The sequence below is a fragment of the Amphiprion ocellaris genome, chromosome 20, assembly GCF_022539595.1.
Source record: "Amphiprion ocellaris isolate individual 3 ecotype Okinawa chromosome 20, ASM2253959v1, whole genome shotgun sequence".
Classification (NCBI taxonomy): Eukaryota; Metazoa; Chordata; class Actinopteri; family Pomacentridae; genus Amphiprion; species Amphiprion ocellaris.
The window spans coordinates 917,540-942,339 of NC_072785.1; the positions used below are offsets into that span (position 1 = coordinate 917,540).

General features: G+C 40.6%; 1 protein-coding gene across 1 annotated transcript; it reads left to right on the forward strand.

Moving 5' to 3' along the window:
- Positions 1 to 172: 172 nt before the first annotated feature.
- On the forward strand, positions 173 to 24,732 carry nol10 (nucleolar protein 10). Its single transcript, XM_023274190.3, has 21 exons — positions 173 to 321; positions 794 to 839; positions 925 to 1,023; positions 1,132 to 1,209; positions 1,299 to 1,336; positions 6,073 to 6,209; positions 6,315 to 6,380; positions 6,538 to 6,598; positions 9,070 to 9,155; positions 9,389 to 9,467; positions 10,570 to 10,719; positions 10,925 to 10,991; positions 13,600 to 13,652; positions 16,401 to 16,527; positions 19,022 to 19,101; positions 19,247 to 19,345; positions 19,774 to 19,866; positions 20,094 to 20,270; positions 20,672 to 20,985; positions 21,172 to 21,274; positions 22,360 to 24,732. Exons 1-21 carry the CDS (start codon positions 256 to 258, stop codon positions 22,492 to 22,494), a joined length of 2,154 nt encoding a protein of 717 aa, XP_023129958.2. The 5' UTR covers positions 173 to 255; the 3' UTR covers positions 22,495 to 24,732.
- The last annotated feature ends 68 nt before the right edge of the window (positions 24,733 to 24,800 follow it).

Genomic DNA, 24,800 nt, shown 5'->3' on the forward strand with positions numbered 1-24,800 from the left:
CGGGCTTCTTATGCCAGTTATACAGCTTTATCCACAGACTGTATATAGCTAACTACAGAGTCTATATACAACGTGAATTTTTCTTTGCACCTCGAACATCGGAGATGGTAGGAACTGTGCGCAGCCATTGTGGTTTCTACTCGGACCTATTTCTCAAAACCCACCTCCACTTCCTGTTTTGAAACAACGTGGATTGAGTCTGTCGGTGTGCGGCTGCTGTGTTATGTGTGACCAGACTCCTGTTGACGGTCAACAATGCAGATATCCAGTGTGAACGATGTGAAGATTTATAATTTAAGCCACGGAAAGTCTCTTCCGGAGGTAACACGTTCCTCCATTTTACGTCGTTTTATGCCTTGAAATGTACACTTACTGCTTACATTGAGTCTAGCTAACAGGCTAACACGGTTAGCTGGAAGAGTGTTTCTTACATTGTGTATTAAGGAATTATCAATGCCAAGCTAACAATCAGTAACGCTGCATCCTGATGTAACCTTTAATTTAATTACAAGAGAAACTTCGCCATGTCATAGAACTCTACAGTCATGGAAACAAATAGTAACATGGAAAATGTCTGATATCAGCTCTTAAATTAAACTCTTACGAGCTATTTTTGTTGTTGTCATTATATTTGTCCAAACAAATGTACCTTTAGTTGTACTACGCATTAAAATAAACAAGAAATTGAAGAAAACAAGGGTGGTCTAATAATTTTTTCCATGACTGTATTGAAGACTCCTCATTTCAGCTTCCTTGATAGCAAATCCTAATCAGCTCTATCTTGTTACTGCAGTGGCTCTCTGATCGGAGGAAAAGACAGCTACAAAAGAAAGATGTTGGTGAGTTGTCAGCTACAGTCTCAGTCTCTTTAATTTTCTCGGTCATGTTTGTCAGTGTTCTGACTGTTCTCGTCCTGTTTTGCAGACATCCAGCGCAGGATTGAGCTCATCCAGGACTTTGAGATGCCCACAGTGTGCACCTCCATCAAAGTGTCCAGGGATGGTCAGTTCATCCTGGCAGCAGGTAACACCAACTGTGCACAGTTACAGTTAAAGAACATCTTCCTTCAGGGTGACAGTGACGTCATATGACACTTCACGTATCTTCAGGTTTTGATTTGATGTTTTTCAGGAACTTACAAACCCAGGATTCGCTGTTACGACACCTATCAGCTGTCCCTGAAGTTTGAGCGCTGTCTGGATTCTGATGGTAGGATGAACGACACACCAAACTAATAATCGGCCTCCATGAGCCAGATGGATTTTCTGATTATTAGTTTCTCTCTCTTTCTCTCCAAGTTGTTGCCTTTGATGTCCTGTCTGATGACTACTCTAAGGTAAGACTTTTCTTTAAACACTTTGTGCATGCTGCAAGGGTATGCAACAACAATGGTAGTGACATGTTAGTGTGTGTGGAAGAAGCCTCACCTGTTCTTTCTGAAATTAATTATGAAGCAATACTGTATATTAGTTGCTCCTCTTCAAATCTTTTAATTAGTAAGTAATTTGGGACAAATACATAACTGAACAGTACATACAGCTTCATTGCCTCGCTTTATGTCAAATCTCTGAAAATCAAATGGTGCTTTTGCTACTCGTCTGGATGACTCTTTAGCTTTTGGATCATCAGTACATCAATGTTATCATCATCTGTATATCAACGCTTGTACAGTCATGGAAAAAATTATTAGACCACCCTTGTTTTCTTCAATTTCTTGTTTATTTTAATGCCTGGTACAACTAAAGGTACATTTGTTTGGACAAATATAATGATAACAACAAAAATAGCTCATAAGAGTTTAATTTAAGAGCTGATATCTGACATTTTTCATGGTTTTCTTGATAATAACCAAAATCACTTCAGTTCTTACTAGGGTTGTCACGATTTCAATTTTTTGAGCCACGATTATTGTGGAAGGAAATACTGCGATTTTACGATTATTCACGATTATCGACATTATGAAAGAAAAAAACCCAGTGTTTGTATTTAAATAAACTCTTTAATAATACTTAAACTTTTAAACATTTACTGTTCTTATAAAATAAAATAAATTGTTCCAACACGTCTTTGTAGTAAATAAAAGTGCAAATTGCATTACAAAACAGTCATTAACTTGAGGAACTTAAAGGCTTCTTTAGCTGCCATCATTAAAACAAAAGTTAGTGAGTAAATTCTAGTAAGTTCTAGTGAAGTGCCTCTTTGAGACTTTTATGTATTATGGAATGTTGCAATTTAATGTATGGTTGATAACGTAGTGTTTACTTTGTAAATCAAACAAAACAAAAAGACATAAAAAGAATACATTTAAAGATTCTAAAAACACTTCATTTTAAGCTTTAAATAATCCTCCACAATTTTAGACAATATAACTACAGAAAAAAGGATAAATGGGAGTCTTATTTATTTTTACTAAAACGTTTATATAAACAATTCACCACTAATTTTACAACAATTAATCAAAACACCCGGATCATTTCCCAGGGAAAACTCTAGAGTCTGACAGGAGGTCCAGGCAGACAGACAGCCTCCCTGTCCTGGAGGTTACTGTCTCCTCCACTACCACTGTCAGCGGGCAGCGGGGCTTCCCGGACCACACTCCCTGCTGAGGGGACCGGGCCGACAGCATCTTCGGAGGAGGGCACGGGCTTCCGGAGCCAAAACAACCGGCGGGTCGGGAGCTCCGGTTCCCTCCTGCGCTCCCGTTCCCCACCCGCCGCGGCCCGCTGCCTTCCCCTCGCCTGCGTACGCAGGAAAACAGCCCGGCTGCGACGGGCGGGGAACGGGAGCGCAGGAGGTAACCGGAGCTCCCGACCCGCCGGTTGTTTTGGCTCCGGGAGGAAACTCGGGGCGCGGGGGGTCCTCGGGGCGGCCCGGCCGCCGGACCGGCGTCAGTTACCGCGCGTGCGGCGGACAGTCCCATCTTGGCAACCTCATTGCGCACAGCGGCCACAATATTAGGGACACTTCGAGTAAAGAATCTGTCATAACTGATCATATAATTCTCTCTCTCTGTGTGTGTGTGTGCCCGCGCGCGGCGGGCGGAAACCCAGAAATTATTTTTTTCTTTCTGTGCGACCCGGTACGGGCCGCAGACCGGTGGTTGGGGATCACTGCTGTAGTGTTGCCTACACACGTGCATTAGGCCTACGTCATTGCCCCCCCCCCCACCCCCCACCCCCCCCCACCCCCTTTATTTTTTAAACTTGTGGAAAAAGTTGTTAGAAGCGCTGCACTGGTTGGCACTAACGCGGTGTTTGCTTTACTTTTTTATTGGGAAATGATGATTTTACCTTGACTTGGACATACAGCGATGGATGATTGTCACGAAGATGCTGTATCATGTTGGTTGTATTCGCGCCTTTTGCTGCAACTTTGCGACGACAGGCTTTGCACGTGGGGTGCCCATCCACGAAAACCTCACCTTTAGCATCTTTTGGATACCCAAAGTGATCCCATACTGCTGGTTTGAGTCGCTTTTTGGGAGGATGCAAGTCCGGAGGAGCACCCCCGTCAGCCATCCTCAATTTAGCGGTGAGTGAATTCAGTGACGCCGATTAGATAGGAGCGCGCGCACAGGCCAAGGAGCCACTCTCTCTCCACTCTCCACTCAGCGCAGCTCACGCTTCTTGCATTGCACCTCTCGCGAGGCTTTTCTACGGATAATCGTGGTTGTGAAAAATGTGACGAATATCTATTTATAATCGTGGTTATTGTAAAACCGGTTAACCTTGACAACCCTAGTTCTTACATCAGTCACTATGGCATTGTACTGCTAAGAACAGCTTTTAGGATTCCATGTTTTATTTTCTGTCTGTTTTAGTCCCATGATACACACAGGAGTTAGTACTGATTCATAACCATTGTTTCTGATGACTGCAGCCATGCATCTTGGATGTTCTCCACCAGCTTCTGACATTGTTCTGCTGTCACAGCAGCACATTCCTTTTACACTAATTTGCTTTGTTTTTTGGGATTGTGGTTCTCCATTTAGCGTTTGATGATTTTCCACAGGTTTTCAGTTAGATTTAGATCTGGTGATTGAGCCGCCAAGGCTTGGTTCCAATGTTCTGGTTCTCCATCCAGCCTTTAACTGACCTTGCTGTGTGGCAAGGGCCATTGTCTTGTTGGAAAATCCAGTCATTGGAAGCAGGAAAGAGTTTTCCAGCTGATGGAAGAAGACTGTTTCCAAGAGTAGTCCTGTACATGACCTGGTTCATTTGCCCTGTTCCACCCAGACTGAAACTACCCCAGATGGTCACTGATCCACCCCCATGTTTTACTGTAGGGGCAGACAGTCTGGTTTGTAGCTTCTCCAGGCTTCCTCCTAACCAGTAAGTTGGCTGGAGTGGGAATCAACTGAAAATTGGATTCATCATTGAAGAGAACCTTAGTCCAATCATCAACAGTCCAATCCTTGTGATCCCATCAAAGACTAACTGAACTTTCCTCTGCCTTTCCTTGATGAAGTGCTTCTTCCTGCCCTGTGTGACTTCAGACCAGCTTCAACAAGTCGCTTTCCAACTTTGGGACAAATACATAACTGAACAACTGAACTGTTGATGAACAAGTCCCATTTCTTGACAGTGCCCACTCATTTTTAAGGTCCTTGGAGGTCTGATGACGATTCCTGACACAGGAATGGATGAGTGCACGGTCATCTCTTGGGGTAAAAAGACGTTTCCTGTCTCGACCAGCTAGCAGTTTGGTAGAACCATGTTGTGCTTGTTTTTTCTTGGTGTAATGAACAGCTGTCTTGGAGATCTTCAGTTTTTTCGCTACCTGTCTCTCACTCATGCCAGTTTCCAGCAGTGCCAAGATGGCTGCCTTTGTGGCTTCACATGATTCTTTAGTTTTAGGCGTTATGTGAGAGCTGACAACTTCTGAGTTGTGCTACGGCTGGAATGTAAGCAGGAAACCACTCTATGCCTTTGCATGTGCAGTGCTGCTTATGACATGAAATGGCCTGTTCTAGACCCTAGGAATACAGTTAAGCTTAAGCATGTCAAATAGAACAAAGCATGACATAATCAGCTGCATTTTGTGTTGTGTGAATTGTGTTCTTCAAGTAATATAGCTTTAGTGGTACTAGGCATTAAAATGAACAAGAAATTGAAGAAAACAAGGTTGGTCTAATAATGTTTTCATGACTGTATACAATTACCGCTCAAAAGTTTGGAGTCAGGTAGAATTGTCCTTGTTTTTTGAAAGAAAAACATTTTAAAAACAAAAAAGAATATTATATTAAATGAATCAGAAATCTAGTGTAGACATTGTTAATGTGGTAAATGACTATTCTAGCTGGAAACAGCTGATTTTTAATGGAATATCTCCATAGAGGTACAGAGGAACATTTCCAGCAACCATCACTCCTGTGTTCTAATGCTACATTGTGTTAGCTAATGGTGTTGAAAGGCTCATTGATGATTAGAAAACCCTTGTGCAGTTATGTTAGCACATGGATAAAAGTGTGAGTTTTCATGGAAAACATGAAATTGTCTGGGTGACCCCAAACTTTTGAACAGTAGTGTACGTATAAAGGCTGATCTTATTTAGATCACTTACTAATTGAAAGTCATTCCAGGTGATGTTCCAGTGAAGCTGGCTGACATATTACCAATAGTAACAACAGTGACTAATATGAGGACACCAAAATATGAAATATATTGATTTGTTTGGCACTCATGTTTTCGTTCATAGTTTTGAGTATTGTTTTATAATGTAGAAATTAGTAAATGTAGTATACAATTTAGTAGGTGTGCCCAAACTTCAGACTGATAAGTGCTGTTTTACACAAAACTGCAGTATTTGCCCACATATCTTTTAAAAAGACATTATATAGCTGTAGGGGTGGTGAAAGTTTTCCACACAACATATTCTATAGGTAATTTTGGAAAAACTTGGGTAGTCTTTGAAATATCTTGATAAATTGCACGGTAGATTGTTATTTTAAATGAATAATTTTGGAATGATAATACAGGTAAATTGTATGCCAAGCCAAACGCTGAAATGCTTTGTGTTTTTACCAGTTGTTGTCTTTAAATTCACTACTTGTATTTCTGTGTGTGCGTGCAGTTGGTGTTTCTGCACTACGACCGCTACGTAGAGTTCCACTCCCAACATGGTCACTACTACAAGACACGTATTCCAAAGTTTGGACGGGACTTTTCTTACCACTATCCCTCCTGCGACCTTTATTTTGTAGGGGCAAGGTGAGAATGTAATTGCATCTTATATATTGAGACAATTGTGTTCTTAGTCTTATCCTGCCTAAGCTGGGTGAGCCACACCAGTAACCTTTTTTTTTTTTCTTTCAGTTCAGAGGTTTACAGACTGAACCTGGAACAAGGGCGCTTCCTTAACTCACTTCAAACTGATGCAGTGTAAGTGTTACAAAGTGTTTTCCCAGACTGTTGCCAGCTTTGATTTGCAGTGGCGCTTTTATAATTTGGTGTGATCTGTTACTAAGTGATCAGTTCTTTGCTGTCATTGCCCTCAGCTGATGTACATGACTCCTCTTTGTTGTGGTTTCCTTAACAGGGAGAACAATGTGTGTGACATCAACCCTGTCCATCATTTATTCGCCACAGGAACCTCTGAGGTACATGCTATGACAGGCTCTGTGTGAAATGAGACACCAGTGACTGTGGTGTGATGCTGTTTCTTGCTATTTATGGATTAAAATGCCGTTAGTTATTTTCACATTGTGCACAACCAATTTGCTTTGCGTCACATGCGCTTAATTTGAAAAGGAGCAATTTCACAGCCTTGCACGGTTGTAGCCTTTCATTGGTTGTGTTCAGTACAAAGCCACCAGCTTTAAAAATGAGTCCTTAAAGCAGTGCAGTATGAAAAGTCCTTGTCAGACATGCACTCCTTTCCATTGTTCTGATGGCATCTAAATGTGTCAGCTTCATGTCTAAATGAGCTCATGGTAGCCTTTCTGTAAGTGTGGTGACAGCAGTCTTACTAGTTGGTCATGGCAGCATTTCTGCATCACTTCCAGTGTAGCACAAGTCTGAAATGTATTCAGTGGCTGTAACAGATTAGTGATTGTTTTCCTGCGTTTGAGCCCAGTATTGGTCCACTATTGTTCAAAAGGTTGGAGTCACCCAGACAGTTTTGTGTTTTCCATGAAAACTCCCACTTTTATTCATGTGCTAACATAATTGCACAAGGGTTTTCTAATCATCAATTAGCTTTTCAACCTGATTAGCTAACACAATGTAGCATTAGAACACAGGAGTGATGGTTGCTGGAAATGTTCCTCTGTACCTCTAAAATCTTGGCAGAGCTGTGAGCGAGTCGGGGCCGACCAAGAGTACAAAGCAATCATTGACTCAGCAAGCCTGAGTGCTCATTCCACATCAGACCAGCAGACTGAAAAAGAAAAAAAAAAAAGAATTTCGGAAAGGTCGCCATCCTGCTGCTTTTACAGATTCATTCATAAATCAATAATTCAGCTGTCAGATAGACTGTTGAATCTAAAGTGAGGATAGTCAAGTGTTTCCTTCTTCTACTTCCCTGTATAATTCGTCCCCATTAAAGTATTTCTTGACAACAGTGGGTTCCCCCTGATAAATCAATTTCCTTTTAACAAAGACCGAGAAAGCTGAGAGGGGTGACAGTGAACAAGATGGAGACATGATATTCAGCTTCAGTCAGTCACTAAAATCAATAAGAAGGAGTGCTGGTGAAGTCGACGTACACTACCGTTCAAAAGTTTGGGGTCACCCAGACAATTTCATGTTTTCCATGAAAACTCCCACTTTTATCCATATGCTAATATAGCTGCACAAGGGTTTTCTAATCATCAATGAGCCTTTCAACACCATTAGCTAACACAATGTAGCTTTAGAACACAGGAGTGATGGTTGCTGGAAATGTTCCTCTGTACCTCTATGGAGATATTCCATTAAAAATCAGCTGTTTCCAGCTAGAATAGTCATTTACCACATTAACAATGTCTACACTGGATTTCTGATTCATTTAATGTTATCTTCATTGAAAAAAAAAAGGCTTTTCTTTCAAAAATAAGGACATTTCTAAGTGACCCCAAACTTTTGAATGGTAGTATATGTCACAGACTGCACAAAGTGTCAGTTTAAAAAAAACAAGCACCTTTTTCTTCAGTTAACTCTACAATTTCACATCTCCTACAGACTGAAATGTCCATAACAATAGAACTTTGCTACGATAAAGACAGAGTGAGCAGGTCAGATTAATGAGACTGACCAATGATTAATGTAATTAAGGTTTTTATAAATTCTTAATTGGAGCCTAAGTTTAGTTTGTTGCATCCAAATGTTTGTAGGAGTCTTTTCTCTGAGTTTATTAAATGCCTGCAGCATCATATAGAAATAATCACCAACATGAAGACAGCATTGATCAGGATGTAGAAGACACAGCGTGCTCTATCTAATCTCAGACAGGTGAGCTGTCACAGAGTCACCGTTTATTAACTGTGTTTAAGTCTATGTTAAGTTGCGGCCATCCTCAGGCTCTGAGCTCCATCCCACCTGGAGGGTTATTGATATTATTATTATAATATTATTTGTTAAGTAGTAGTTACCCGTTGACCACACATCACTCATGTACTGTCCAGTCTCATGTGTATGACAAATATTGTCGCTCTCTCCGTCACTGTGGTGGCTATGAATGAATGAAACTGTGAGGAACATTAACGTGAAAGTGACGACAGAGTGCTGTCACTTAAACAGATTGATGAAAGACGTCTGAAAGGGGCTAAAAGTTCGGTCCACATTTAGTATTTATATATACAAAATATTTCTGGACTTTTTCAGTTTTAAATTCTTCACTGGTTGATCTTTCTCTTCTCTCATCTTTTTGATATTGTTTGGTATAAAATATCACACACCAGCTGGGCTGACAAAAATAAATGCTAAAGTTCATGTTTTTCAAACCATTGCTTCTGGCTTATATTTGGAGCTGCCCACATGAAAAAGTAGCTTACTACAGCTTTTTATTGATCTTAATTCTGATACAGTTGATTCTCAAAAATCAAACCTGCATTTGTCCGACTTTCTGATCTTTCTTGTGTTTGGTTACCAGGGGAGGGTAGAATGCTGGGACCCTCGTGTCCGGAACCGAGTGGGCCTGTTAGACTGTGCCCTGAGCAGCCTCAGTGAAGGAACAGAGTGAGTAACCATCTGTTGTGCTGAGATGTTAAACAATGTCAGCGGACTTCAGCTCCCCTGAGTTCATATACAACCAGCTGCATGACACCTTTATCTAGTGCCTGTATCTGAGCTGCTGGAAAACAAGTGGCAGGCAAAAGAGCTACAGTAATTATTACACCTTTTTGTCTTTGTGGCTTTTGCACCTTTAATTAGTTGATAAGGTCATATTCCGATTGTGTGTTTGTTGACAGAGTCCAAGGTTTGCCTTCCATCAGTGCGCTCAAGTTTCACGGCTCCCTGAATATGGCTGTTGGCACCAGCACAGGACAGGTAGGCCAAAATGTTCCTACACTTGTAGAGAACCTGTGTTTTTTCACTTCATCAATTGCTTTTTACTAATTCAAAAAGGCTCGAGATGCATTATAGAGATATCTTACACAGGCTGTCTGCTTTAGTTATTTTATCTGTAACAGTGGTCAGAAACCTCCCTGATACCACTCTATCCCGCATTCTTCACTGCCTTTCTGTTTGCTGTTGTTGTAAACTCTCAGCTGCTCACACAGCATGAAATTCTCTCTTCTTCCTGTGATTAGCCAACTCACAAATAGAGACTCCTCTAAAATGTTACTTTGCTCAAAATGAGTTCAGTTTTCACTCAGAGGTCAGGCGCTGAGCCCTTGTAAAATGTTGGCCCTCAGTTCATTATTCACACAGAAACATTTAAAGACATCCTTCATTTTTATTTGTTTTTGTTTTTTCATTTGGCAGTCTACTTCAAAGAAAAATGTCATCCCAACCTGTAACATAGAATTAGACCAAGAAATACTGAAGCAGGTTCATGGATGACATCAGATGGGCGGCGTGAAACAGATATAAGATGTGGAGTAGCAATAGCAAAAACAGCATTTATGAAAATGAAAGATATACTGACAAATAAGAAAATAGCAATCAGCATCTGTATGAAGACTCTCAGCTGTTGCATCCTGCCAGTTCTGATGTACGGATGTGAATCTTTGAACATAAATAACAAGAAAAGCACTCTGAGAGCGAAGTACTTGTGCAGTACCAACGCTGTTCATTCCCCCTTATGGCATTGTCAGAAATACAGCATATTTTTGTAGAAATGCATTTGTTTATTAGTTATTTATTGATTAGGAAAAAACAAGCAACACTTTTTGGACACATAAGGAAAGATAATCTGAAATATATTATCACAACTGGAAAAATGAATGGGAAGCGAGGACAAGGCAGACAAAGAAAATGATAGACAGACCGACATCATGGCTACAGATGGAACAGACAGTAGTCACAATTCAGAAAGCAAAAGATCGGATTAGATAGAGAGAAATGACACTTGATTGATTTGGCAGTCTACTTGTTACAGAATTCAGAGAATTTCAAAGTTTTCTTCCCCCTTGGTTTATTCTTAAAGGTGCTGCTGTGTGACCTGCGTTCCAGCCAACCACTGCTGGTTAAAGACCACTTCTACAACCTGCCAATCAACTCTCTTAACTTCCACGATCAGCTGGACCTGGTTGTGTCTTCTGACTCCAAGATTATAAAAATCTGGAATAAAGACACTGTAAGTAGGACCTGACCTGTCCATGTCAATGATATTGTAGTAAGGACTGATTTCATCTCTACATATTAGCAGTTTTGATCAGCCTTATACTTTATTCAGCCTGTGTAAAATAGAAGGGTGTCTGAAATCTGTGCTGTTTCTTTGTGTGGTCAAGAAGTCTTTCCAGTGCTGATTATCTCTCTTGTATCTTATCTCTTCACCGCAGGGCAAGCTGTTCTCCTCCATACAACCTCAGGTCAACATCAATGATGTTTGCATGTACCCTAACTCAGGTGAGGAGAGAAACTGGGAAGGAGGAAAGTTTAGGGGATGCTAAAACATCACTGCAGCAGAACGTCTACTGTGTATATCTACTGTACTGTTTACATAAATAGGACAGAAAACTAGGAAGTGGACTGAAACCAAAATAACAGCTTAAATGTTTGGATGCATCCCTATATTAGCCTGCAAATATGAACTGAAATGATTTCTTTATTTTGACCTGGTTTCCTCAAACAAGTTCTTGAGTACAGCTTCTTTCCACCTCTGGGTGGCGCCAACTTACTGTACTTTACACACAGTTTGACTTCATACTTTGTCTTGGCTGTCATTGCCAGTCAGTTGATACAAGAACAAACAGGGAACAAAACTTATGGTGAACATCAAAGTCATTGTTGCAATCATTTGGTTTCAACTGACTTTAGTTTAAGGCTTTCTTAATGAGGTTTCATCTCTAAAACTGTCATAGAGCAGCGACTTGGAGACAATTATCAGCATTATTCAGCTCACAGATACACATGCTTTTGGCCTCCCTGCTTTTAAACACAACAGCTTTCTATGTCTCTTCTTGTATGGTTTTTAGGAGTCCAAATGGCCTCACAGTATGGCAAGCTGTTTTAAAATGTCTGAGCTTGATGAACCACAATTACAATCAGTCATTCTGACTAGTCTGATTTTTTTATTCCAGATATCTATGGTCATTCATCATAGTCAAAACAACAGTTAGAGATTTCTGTTACTCAGTTTTAACCAGTCAGAATAGTAGTTGCAGAAATCTTCATTGTCATTATTGGCTAAATATCCCATCCCATCGTGTCAGTCAAAGGAATGGTGATCGCTGTGGTTGATAAGATTGCAAGAAAATGCCATGAAATAGAAAGAGCTTAACAACAAGGAGTTTGTAGAGAACAAGAGCTTCCTTCATTAGAGACTTGCGGTCAAAATTTACTAGAACATTTGCCTCAAGCTGCTTTGTCATATACAGTTACGGCTGCAGTGCCGAAATATTTTGAAAAGCAAGCTTCCTCTCACTGTCTCTGACATGGCTACAGATAGCTGCATGTCATTTAGTCTAGTCAAAGTCAAACTCAGGATATTTGTAGTTATATTTGAACTAGTCAAGTTTGAGATCTGTAAAATGTCATTCTGAGTTCAAAATTCATCTAAGATATTTGAAAATGACAATGTAGATGTCTCGAATTCAAAGGAATTAAAAATAAGTTGAAGTAGAATTACAACTAGTCAGACTTAAACTATTAAATATTAAACATTTGAAACTGCTTGCCGTCCCTTCAGATATATAAAGCGAGAATCAAAAGGCAAATCTTGCCACTCTGCAGCCATCTTGGTAAGGCCCTAGAGCAGTTGTTTTGGGCAAACTAGAAGAGGCTCCTATATAAATGAATGAGCGAGCCATAACTGTAACTTTTAATGATCACCTGGATATAAGAACTGCACGTATAGAGTCACTGAAATCTGATCTAAACTGCTTAAAAAATTTGATGACTTTGGCCCAAAGTACGGTCTGTAAGGTGTTTTTCTGCCCAAGTTAGACTTCTGCTATGAATGTTCATAGTTTGAGGACACCAGCTGGATGTTTCTAAGACTGTTGAAAAGCAGACGGCTGCCTGTTAATAGGGTGGGATGGGAAATGTCCTACAGCCACCATCTTTGCGCTAGTAAATTCTTCCTTAGATTTTTATTCAGGTTATCCACCCTTTTCATTGATTACTGCTTTGCAAACCCTTGGCCTTCTTTCATTGAGCTTCATGGGGAATTTACCTGAAATGGTTTTCACTTCACAGGTGTGCCTTGTCAAGGTTCATTTGTGGAATTTTTTGCCTTCTTCATGGGGTTGGGACCATCAGTTTTGTTGTGCAGAAGTCAGGTTGGTCCACAGTTGACAGCCCTATTTGACAACTGGTAGAATCCATATTATGGCAAGAACCAGTCAGCTAAGTAAATAAAAACAACAGTCCATCATTACTTTAAGAAATGAAGGTCAGTCAGTCCGAAAAAAATGCAAAAACTTTGAATGTATCACCAAGTGCACTCTCTAAAACCATCAAGCGCTACGACGAAACTGGCTCCCATGAGGACCACCCCAGGAAAGGAAGACCAAGAGTCTCCTCTGCTGCTGAGGAGAAGTTCATCCGAGTCTCTAGCCTCAGAAATCACAAGTTAACAGCACCTCAGATTAGAGTCCAGATAAATGCCTCAGAGTTCTAGTAGCAGACACATCTGTACATCAACTGTTCAGAGGAGACCAATCAGGCCTTTATGGTCAAATAGCTGCTAAGAAACCACTACTAAGGACAAGCAACAAGCAGAAGAGATTAGTTTGGACCAAGAAACACCAGGAATGGACATTAGACCAGTGGAAATATGTGCTTTAGTCTGATGAGTCCAAATGTGAGATCTTTGGCTCTACCTGCCATCTTTGGCATTAGTAAAGTCTTCCATAGATTTTGATTCAGGAATGTTTAAGCAGCAAATCTCTCCCTAAAACCGTCTCTGCTAGAACTAAATTCAGTGTTTACTCCTCATAGATAAGCTCTTTTAATAACTGCCCTGCTTCTGTTCTCACATTACTTTGCCTTTCACTCCGTGTCTCATTAACAGGTATGCTCTTCACTGCCAACGAAGATCCCAAGATGAACACATTCTACATCCCAGTGAGTACAGAGGCTTTTACATCCTTACACATCCTGCTCATCAGGTGCTGGGCTGACAGGCACATGTCCGATGGACATTTCATGGCGCAGTAATGGATTTTTGAAGTTAGAGCATATACACTACCATTCTAAAGTTTGGGGTCACATTTTTGAAAGAGAGGCAGTTTTTCAATGAAGATGACATTAAATTAATGACTAATCTAGACATTGTTAATGTGGTAAATAACTATTCTAGCTGGAAACAGCTGATTTTTAATGGAATATCTCCATAGAGGTACAGAGGAACATTTCCAGCAACCATCACTCCTGTGTTCTAATGCTACATTGTGTTAGCTAATGGTGTTGAAAGCCTCATTGATGATTAGAAAACCCTCAATTACATTACCACATGAATAAAAGTATGGGTTTTCATGGAAAACATGAAAAAAGTTTGGGTGACCCCAAACTTATGAATGATAGTGTACACGTGCACCCAGCTGTGTGTACAAGCCTCAGTGTTCTAGGTGATGGTTTAAGGACATGTGGGAGAAATGATTAGAGGAGTGTGTGGGCTGTTTGTTTTGTCTCGTTAATCTGATGCTCACAAGGCCACCGCATAATGAGTAAAGCCAGAGAAAGCTTGTTGTCATCAACAGTCTGTTCTGTGACTCAGTTTGATCTTACTGGGAATGTGTGTAGACAGTAAACTAGACTTTGCTTTGTGTAAATGGGTGCATTCCAGGCATGATGGACATGGATGTGGTAAACTTTGGGCCTTCTGTCCTACATTACAGAAAAAAGGTAAATATGTCATTTTGCTTGACATTGGCAGATCAATTGATAAAATAAATAGACAGAGACCTGGACTTTGACTTTGGCCTCAGTGATGGGTCATTGTGTATGTGAACCGATTGCTTGTAGAACTGAGTTCATTCCATCCATCAACATTGAGGTGTTTAGCATTTTTGGGGATGACAAATTTTTGAATGTATTCAAATATTTGAAGTACTTAGAATAGAACAGAATAGGTTTTGATTGTCACTGTGACAAAAAACAATGAAAATCACTTTGGCAGTCTGTATTAGCAGCAATAAAAGATAAATTATATAAAGCAATAGATTTCTGGATAGTGATGGAAAGGTAAATATAAATAGGTGTGGCTCGATAAACATTTCAATCTACAGTCGTTTAAACCTCCAGCGTTTAGTGAAAAGCTGTTAGGTGCGACTGACTTAAAAGTTGATCACTCTAATTTATGGGTCATTCCAGAATTGGAGGACATTTGGGCTTCAAAATTTTTGAAAAATAAACCTTCTCTTTTATAATTTTCTGCTACATATTCATCAACAAGAAAAGCACTCAGAGAGCACAATACTCCACCAAGACTGCTCAGTCGTTGTGGGATTTCTGACGGATATGTCCCAATAAGTCCCTCAGTGGTGGATTTGTAGTAGGATCGCAATGATGTGATCGTCAGCAGGCAGCTGACGTAGTGTTTACTTGTTGTCATGGTTACAGTGACACCATGTCGCTATCTTGCAATGACACAGAAATCTTTAACAAATCTGTGGATCCAGACTATAAGCTGCATCACTGACAAAATCTAATCACTTGGTCCTTGTGTCATTTCTGACCTTCCCTGAAAATTTCATCCAAATCCATTTTTCCATTTTGAGTAATGTTGTGCACAGACAGAGTAACAGACGAGCAGACAGACAAATATACGCTGATCATCACATAACTCCACCGCGTTCCTTGGGGAAGTAATAATAGGTAGTAAACTATCAAAGGCTTGATTGGCTCAGCTTGTATATCAATGGTACCATTTCTATTCTACGTTTTATTTGTTGTTTGCTAACCCTACTCTAATCACAGTAACAGGGTTGCTAATCCATGCTAATGTTAGCTTTTTCTCAGGAGTAGAAGCTAGATATTTAGCTGCTGTTACTGCTGACCAAGAGGACAAACTGACTGATGGAAAAAAAGTAAAAAGATTTTTAAAAATTGTCTTATCCTGATAATATAAGGTAGAGTGAGACATTCAGTCAAGGCTGACAATGTTATGAAAATATGAAGATTAGAAGAGAGGACACAGCTTTGCTCTGCCCATCCTTTTGGAAAATTGTTTGATGATGTTAATTCCAGCGTATTGTGTGATTCAGTGTTTTCTTCTTCTTCTACCAGCTAAAAAGGTTATGCTAACATGTTGTGGTACACATGTTCCATGCATGATAATCATTATTTAAAATATTATGTTGATTAAAGAAGAATGTTCCTTTGAGCTTAAGTCAAAGCCTGTGTCATTTCTGGTCAAAAAAAACTTGCTGGTTGAATAAAAGTAACCATGGGTGTGAATAATTTCGTGCTTGACTGTATATATCTTTGCTAATAAATGACATGATAGAAACATGAGCATATGTCAGCATGAGAATCTCCAACACACAGAATGGATGGTGAAAAGAAATAGTGACTATTATTGTTGTAAACGGATTACATTTTTACTTTTCACTGTGAAAATGATTGTTCAACCTGTGAAGCAGCAACACTTCTGCTGCTCTCTGGTTTTTTCTGTATCATCAGTTTTGGGTTACACGTCAGCAGAATGTCATGATTCTTTGAGAAAGGGGATGTGTCATTCATTTCTGACTGGAATGGAAACATGACCCAGGACAGTTGGTCTATTTTTGTTTCAACAAATTCATGGCAGGTTTCATACTTACTCAACAGTCTAAATGTGAACCAGTGCATGTGTGTGTGTTGTGTGTTTAGGCTCTGGGCCCTGCGCCTCGCTGGTGCTCCTTCCTTGATAATCTAACAGAGGAGCTGGAGGAGAGCCCAGAGAGCACAGTGTATGATGACTACAAGTTTGTCACCCGGAAGGACCTGGATAATCTGGGTGAGACCTCGCTGCTTTCATTTTAACTCACAAACTTCACATCATGTGGAATAAATCACCTCAAAGTTATACAGGCAATACAGCCAAAAAAGTTCCCTAAAGCAAACATGCAATTTGTGCATTGACTCTTTTAGTTAGAAAGCAAGAGATCACTGTACAAAGAAAGAGTTTAATCCCAACCCAAAACTATGAATCAGTGTGAGCCGCTCCGCCGCCTTGGGGGTTAGCTGACTGGCTAGACTATCTAAGTAGAGGCCTCGGGAATGATTGAGAGGCTTTAGGTAAGAAAAGTGGTGTGTGGGGGTGGGAGCAAGGAGGGTCGAGGGAGTGGACTCTGGATGGGTTGAATGAACATTGGAATGCAGGCTCAGCAGTAAAGAGATCAAATGACCAGAAGCAGAAAGGTGGTTGGCTGATGTGGAATAAAAGCAGAGAAGGGGGCAGGCAGGGGAACAGCAGTGTTGATTTACAGGAGCCGCGCAATGTGGCCCTGTTATGTAACTGTGAGGCAGGCTGGCTGGACTGGTGGAAGTTCCTGAGAAGAGCAACTTACTTTACATACTCCATCTACATGCACTCACACGCTTGCAGACTGACATACCAAATGTATGTTCTGACAGTCGCCCCAACCCATGCTGCTGTTTGTCATGCTTCAGAGTGAAAAATCTCAGGGTGGAGATTCTTAGAAATTTGATTCAGTACAACTCTGATGGCATTACAACGGTTGCATAAATATGACATAATGTAATGGCCCCCATTTTCATTAGCAATTCAGTTTTATTTAGATAGCACCAATTCGCAACATCAGTCATCTCAGAGCACTTCATACATCGAGGTCAAGACTTTACAGTTTTATAGAATTGAGAGAAAACCAATACATCTAATAATTCCCTTCAAACAACCTCTTGGCAACAACAAAAAAACCTTGCATTTAACAGGAAGAAACCTCAGACAGACTCAGGTTCAGAGAGTGTAGCCGTCGGCCTCAATCAGCAGACGAAAGTAAGACTAGAATATAATGCAAATCTTCATTCTTCCACTTCTAAAGTATCTCGAGATATCTAGTACAATATCTTGTGCCTAAAAAAATGGCAACCAATAAGATCCACTCTTTGTTTTAAGCCAATCAATCAAGCATCTTCAGTAAAATTTAAACTCGAAGATACAGCATTGTAACTTCAGCAGAAGGAGATTGGACAACTTGTGAGCCATTATGTACAAAGATATTTAATTTATATGTACAGAACACATACACAAGATTTGCCAATATATAACTGTTGATTGTGTTTATTCAATGCATTTCTATTTTTAATGACACATGTTAAAGCTTTCCTGCACATACATTTTTGACTTTAATAAAATAATTATTTTTCTTTCAAACAATGTTTTTCTCATTAAAATCCCCAGACTGAGTCTGCATACCATGCTAGCAGCACTGTGAAACTGTAGTTAGACACAGCAATGCTTTGAGCTTAGTGTTAGCATGCTAAAAATGACGATGCTAACATGCTGATGTTTGGCAGGTATGTTCTCCATGTTTACTATCTTAATTTAGCATGTTAACATTTGCGAATGAGCACACAATATAAAATATAGTTGACACTGAGAAGAACATTGATAGTTCTGCAGAAAAATGTTTGACACCTAATGATGTGAGTGAAAAAATCACCAGAAGTTACTTCACTTCATCCCAAAGTGAACATGAACATGGTAAATCAATGTCACGGTCACCCAGTAACTAAGACCTTTACCCTGAACAACAAATAGCCACCTTAGGGGAAAAGACAGAGGATCAACAAAGTCATTTGGATTCAGCCTTCAATCAAATCCAATCTTTTAATTGATAAATTAAAATTGAGTAAGCAAGAGGATAAGCAACGTCATTTATCCTTAAGGCACCAGAAATATACATCAAATTGCACACATTCTGTGAAGTAGTAAAAGCAATGTTTCAGTATTTCATAGTCAACCAATATTTCTGAATCAACCAAAAAATCTTAACATATTTCTGCTCATAGTTTAGTTTTTCCTCACATAAACATATATATTTATTTTTTAAATGTGTACATTTATTGTGGGCTGCACAGCGGCTTGGTGGTTAGCACTTTCACCTTGCATCTAGAAGATCCTCGGTTCGGCTCGTCCCGGCTTTCCCGGGATCTTCCTGCATGGAGTTTGCATGTTCTCCCTGTGCATGCGTGGGTTTTCTCCGGGTACTCCGGCTTCCTCCCACAGTCCAAAAATATGCTGAGGTTAATTGATTATTCTAAATTGCCCGTAGGTGTGAATGTGAGAGTGCTTGTTTGTCTCTGCATGTAGCCCTGTGACAGACTGGTGACCTGTCTAGGGTGTCCCCTGCCTTCACCTGAGTCAGCTGAGATAGACTCCAGCCCCCCCATGACCCTAGTGTGGATTAAGCGGTGTATAGATAATGGATGGATGGATATTTATTGTACAGAGACCTTTATTGTTTGTTTATCCTTATTTGTGTCAGGTTTGTCTCACCTGGTGGGATCATCTCTCCTTAAAGCCTACATGCATGGCTTTTTCATGGACATTAGGCTTTATCACAAGGTATGGTATTAACCACTGTCTCAGTTTCTTATATGTCTCTGATATGTTTTGTCAGAGTTGTTAAATCCAGATTGAATATAATATTACACACAAAAGCTACTGTAAATGTTAAATTTGATGGTTTTGCTGTTTGGCTTGACCACAGGTCAAAAGCATGGCAAATCCCTTTGCATACGAAGAGTATCGCAAGGATAAGATCCGCCAGAAGATTGAAGAGTCCAGAACCCAGAGAGTGCAGGTTAAGGTAAGAGACAAAATTTTTCATCTTTCCGTAGGAGTTACAGTTTCACTGATTATCTAGAGCAAAACTGTTTAGATCTGGGTCCTGGAGAAGTTATAAAGGAGCGGAGATATTTCCTTTCACATTTTATGGTGCAGTCCTTATGTTAATAATATGCATGACTTTTTTTTGGAGTTGAATGTACCAGTCAGACTGGATTGGACTGGTTGCTGCAGGCTTAGACGACAGCAAAATACAAAGGCACTGAACAACACACACCCTGTCACACTGGTTTCTGAAGTGGAAAAACTAATGACCTCTAGAAATTAATAGAGTTGTTAATTCTTTGATGATGCCAGATGTCAGAATATGTTTTTTGCTTCACAATTCAAACTGATGGGTTGATACTGCCCACTACCTGTGTGTAATCGCATTTGCTCTGACTGAGACAGAAGCTGCCTAAGGTGAACAAGGAGCTGGCTCTCAAGCTGATGGAAGAGGGCGACGATGAAGCAGAGCTGACTTCTAGGACAAAGAAGGGCAAGGTAGGAGAACATGATTACAAAATTCACCATTTTTTGTGCTCTGCAACGATTGATTCTGAAGATATTGTGTTTGTTCTTTGTATTCTGTTCTGTCGGGCAACTATACATTAGTATTAAGTCTATGTTTTTTGAAATGGGACTCAGTTGAAATTCAAATGAAGATGTGCTTTCCATAACAGATTGATCTACTTAGCCTTTCCACCATCTCCACTTTTTCAAACCTGCAGGCTCTCCCCAGCATCCTGGGAGACGACCGTTTCAAGGTGATGTTTGAAAACCCAGACTACCAGGTGGACGAGCAGAGCGATGAGTTCCGCCTGCTCAATCCCATCGTCTCCAAGGTTGGACAAAAATGGAAAAAGAAGCTGCGTCTACTGGCTCAGCAGGATGCCACTTCCCAACAGGTATTTATGAGCTTTGTTGTTCCTTACAGTTCCTGCACCAGAATGGAATCTTGTGTTATGTAGTTTTTGGGGATTCAGTTATGCAAGTATGTGCTGAAACTCATTCTGTAACTCACACTGTTTGAATTTTTTCCAAGATTTTAGTGGTTTATGTCTGAGGGAAGTAGCGTAACTAAATAGTGGCTTTTTTGATTTTTATCTGGGAAAAAGTGCGACATTAGCTCTGGCTCCGTAGTCCCTCCGGACATGGTCATATGTTTTTCTTCTGTTTATCGACCTTGGCAAGCAAGCTGTTTCCGCACACTGTGTTTTCTTGACATTGTGTAAGATGAAGGGTCAGACCTGTACTCAGGGTGCAGAAAGCAGATGAGTGACTTTTGCTGTACCACATCTTTGTCCAGGTGGCTGACGATGAGGAGGAACCAGAGGGACGGGCCAGTTCTGAGGAGGAGAGCTCGGACGATGACAAGAGCTGGGTGGAGGAGGTGAGGGAGCAGCGGAGGTTGTTGCGACAGGAGGACAGAGACCGCCGACGACAGGAGAGGAAGGAAGCAGACCGCAACACTGTCCTGCTGGAGAGAGAACAGAATGGAGGAGACAAAACCTCAAACATGACTAAGAGCAAGAAGACGAGCCAGCCTCAGTTTTATCAGATCAAAGCCGGGGAGGAGTTCCGAAGTTTTAATGACATGGCCCACAAGCAGAAGCTGCAGAAGTATGTCTTTTTCTAACGTATTAAATGGAACTGCCAGATGAGCACTATTATTCAGATTGCTTCAGGGTGTGCAGCTGTTGAAAGCTAGAATCACCTTTTCTGTGAGAAGTGGTGTCCTAATACTTGGTGACTGCACTCTGTGTATATTGCTTCTATTGTGTCTGAGGATCATGTGTGTTCTTCTAGGGCTTCTCTGGAGGACCGCCTGAAGATGGAGGAGTACTCTGGAGTCAGCAACGTGGCTGACACTGCAGTGGGCAGCAAACAGCTGACATTCACTCTCAAAAAGGTACACAGCTAATGCAGTGCATCACCCATTATCTCTCCTGTAAATCTTCCTCATCGCTCCATTATTCAAAGCAGTAGAGTGCAAATATAAAACTCCTCATGTACTGTAAACCAGCTGGTGCCAACTGTCCAAGTGGATGAAAATGTTGTCAAGGGGTCAGTTTCTACACATTTTACACAGAACAAATGCAGCTCCAGGTTGTGAGATCATCAAGCAATGCTACAATAAACATTCTAGCACTAGATATTAACATTAACTTCAGACATTCAAACTGATAAAATCTTAACTTCATATAGAAAAATAGACAAACTGTGCCTGTCTGCCCAAACTTTTTCTCATCCAGACTTGTCCAGCCTTCTGCTTTTGTTTTTCCTCTCTGCAGTATTTTATTAATGTCACAGCAAATTGCTCCATTTTGTTTCTATCTGCTTCCCAATGAGATCATGTTGAGGTAGTGCCTGACAGCTCCCACTGGCATCATAGTCTTAACAAGAAAAGCCGACAGAGTGCACAGTCCTCCGCCAAGGCTGCTCAGTCATTGTATGATTTCTGACAGATTAAATCTTTAAACAGTTTGTGGTCTGCAGTGGTGGATTTGTAGTAGGATCACAATCATGTGATCGTCAGCAGGCAGCTGACGTAGTGTTCACTTGTTGTCATAGTTACAGTGACGCCATGCTGCTATCTCGCAGTGATACAGAAATCTTTAACAAATCCGTGGATCCAGACTAAAAGCTGCATCACTGCCAAAATCTAATCGCTTGGTCCTTGTATCATTTCTGACCTTTCCTGAAAATTTTATCGAAATCTGTCTGTTTTTGAGTAATGTTGCAGACAGACAGACAGATTAACCAACGCCGATCGTCACATAACTTCGCCATGTTCCTTGGTGGAGTAACAATATTATGTAGTGTGTGATGCACCGCTATATTATTATATAGTCTTGAGATTAGAGAGAAGAATTTCTGTGAAACTTCTCCTTGTGTGTGTGATGCAACCAGATTTCACAGTCTGTTAGGATTTTAAATTCCTGTAGTCATCGTCATCAGGTGTTTGAATCACACACATAATTCTGTCATCTGCAGTCGGAGCAGCAGAGGAAGCAGCAGCAGGCAGAGCGGGATCACCATGAGGAGAGGAAGAAGCTGAGGCGCTCGGCCGGACACCTGAGCAGCCGCCGTGGGAGAGGCTGGGGCGGCAGAGGAAGAGGCCGACGCTGAGGAGTCCTCGCTCTGAACTCAGAATCACCTAGTTTATTCCATTAACTCAGCTCTGACGGTTGTCTTCAACTATAGAAGATTATTTTAATGAATTGAAGCTCTAAGCAGTGGTGAAAAGGTTGGAGACTTACTGCACAACGGCAGAAGGCAAAGACTGACATTGCTGAACAGATAAGCTGTCCTGCTCCTGGGGGTCTGGGCCATGGGTTCACCTGCTCTCTGCAAATTAATAACATTAAAAAAAATTACCTGTGTGGCTGCCTGTATGAATATAATGCAAGGCCATTATCCATAAGTACTGCGACTGCATACATTTTAGCAGGGTTGGCCCCAGGAGGAATTAGACACGGAGAGCTGAAAGGACTTGACCTGCTTTGTCTCTGGTGTCGAGTTTCTTAAAACCGCTGCTCTCTGGAGCCTGTTTCAATTAATGAAAAGGAATGTGTGTAACAGACGTGTAGGATTTTTTATGCTGTTTGATATCAGTGTATGTTATATTTGGTACAACATTTGCTTGTCTATGTTGTTTTTATTTCTCAGTGCTAAAATGGCTCTAAATATCTAAACACTCAAACTCAAGCATGCTTCATTTGCAGCAGATTACTACCTACTTCCATCAGTAGTAAGAGGGAGGAGGAGAGAAATGTGAATGAGGCAAGGTTTTTTTCCCCTTTTCCCCACCAACAACTGCAGTTCTTGGAAACAGAAGGACTCCCTGAGTGTCCTTCCCAACCCCCAGCGTGCCGATGGTGTGAAGCCCCTCTGCTCCAGCATTGACCCATTTCAAATGTGAGGGAGGCCCGTTTGAGCCTTCACCAGACCCTGGCCCCCAGGTTCATTTGAACTCATTTGGTGTCGCAATGCTTTTCCGCTGTGATCCATCCATCAGGTTTTGCCACGGTATGGAGATCCCCTCATGCAAGAGAATCCCACTAAATTAGCATTTGAGACACATATCTCAGCCTGGACATTTACTTTTAAGAGCCGAATAAACTTTCAATGGTGTAACCCTTGAAAAATACATTTTTAAAAAAACTAAAGGTAAAATATCAACCTCTGTAACAGATTTTATATTTGTTCTTTTACAGTTTAAAAAAAATGACATGTTAAGTGCTCATTTGTGAGCTTTAGTGGTGCTTATGGTGGATTTTGTTGCTTCTGTAGAGAAGTGGTTTCTGGGTTTTGCTAAGCTAACAGCCTTAAGCTGACAGAAGTGTAGAATAAAATAAGTGTATTTTTTTCCAATACACTGCCGTTCAAAAGTTTGGAGTCACCCAGACAATTCCATGTCTTCCATGAAAACTCCCACTTTTATCCATGTACTAACATAACTGCATAAGGGTTTTCTAATCATCAATTAGCCTTTCAACACCATTAGCTAACACAATTTAGCATTAGAACACAGGAGTGATGGTTGCTGGAAATGTTCCTCTGTACCTCTATGGAGATATTCCATTAAAAATCAGCTGTTTCCAGCTAGAATAGTCATTTAACACATTAACAATGTCTAGACTGGATTTCTGATTCATTTAATGTTATCTTCATTGGAAAAAATGATTTTCTTTGAAAAATATGGACATTTCTAAGTGACCCCAAATGTTTGAACGGTAGTGCATAATTGGGAGCTAAAATTTATTTCACATTATATGTAAATAAGCTTTTCAGGGTTACTGTATATATTGTGAAGCATGACGCTGCAGAATACTGTGGTAGCCGTTTAGGTTCAGGGTTCCTCTCACTCTGTACAAATCACTGACCCTGGATCCAGCAGAACAACCCCAGACCATCACACTTCCTCCTCCATGTTTGACAGTTGGTGTCACACACTGAGGAACCATCCTTTCTCCTACTCGATGGCATACAAAAATCCTCTGTGATGAACCAAAGATTCAAATGTTGATTCTTCAGTCCATAATACCTTCTTCCAGTCTAACCCCAAACTTTTGAACGGTAGTGTAGATCACACTATTCCTGTAATCGTGAACATTCCCTTTTCCTAGTATGACAACAAACTCCTACTTAATCCTGTCACTTCAATAGATCAGGGTCAGGGTTTAACATACTTAAAACAGAAAGGCATCTGTAGAAAGGCTTTTTATGTGAACAGGAAGCTTTAGGATACGTTGAGATTGTCATCAGCACAGAATATGTGACAATGCATCAGCCTAGTTTACTCCTTTGTGTTGGGACACCACTGACACTATTTCTGTGAAAAGCAAATAAACATTTAGCATAATGTCCTCTGGTGTAGTTCCAGGCAAATTGTTCCCTTTTTCTTTCACAATGCTTTGGCTTCACCATGACAA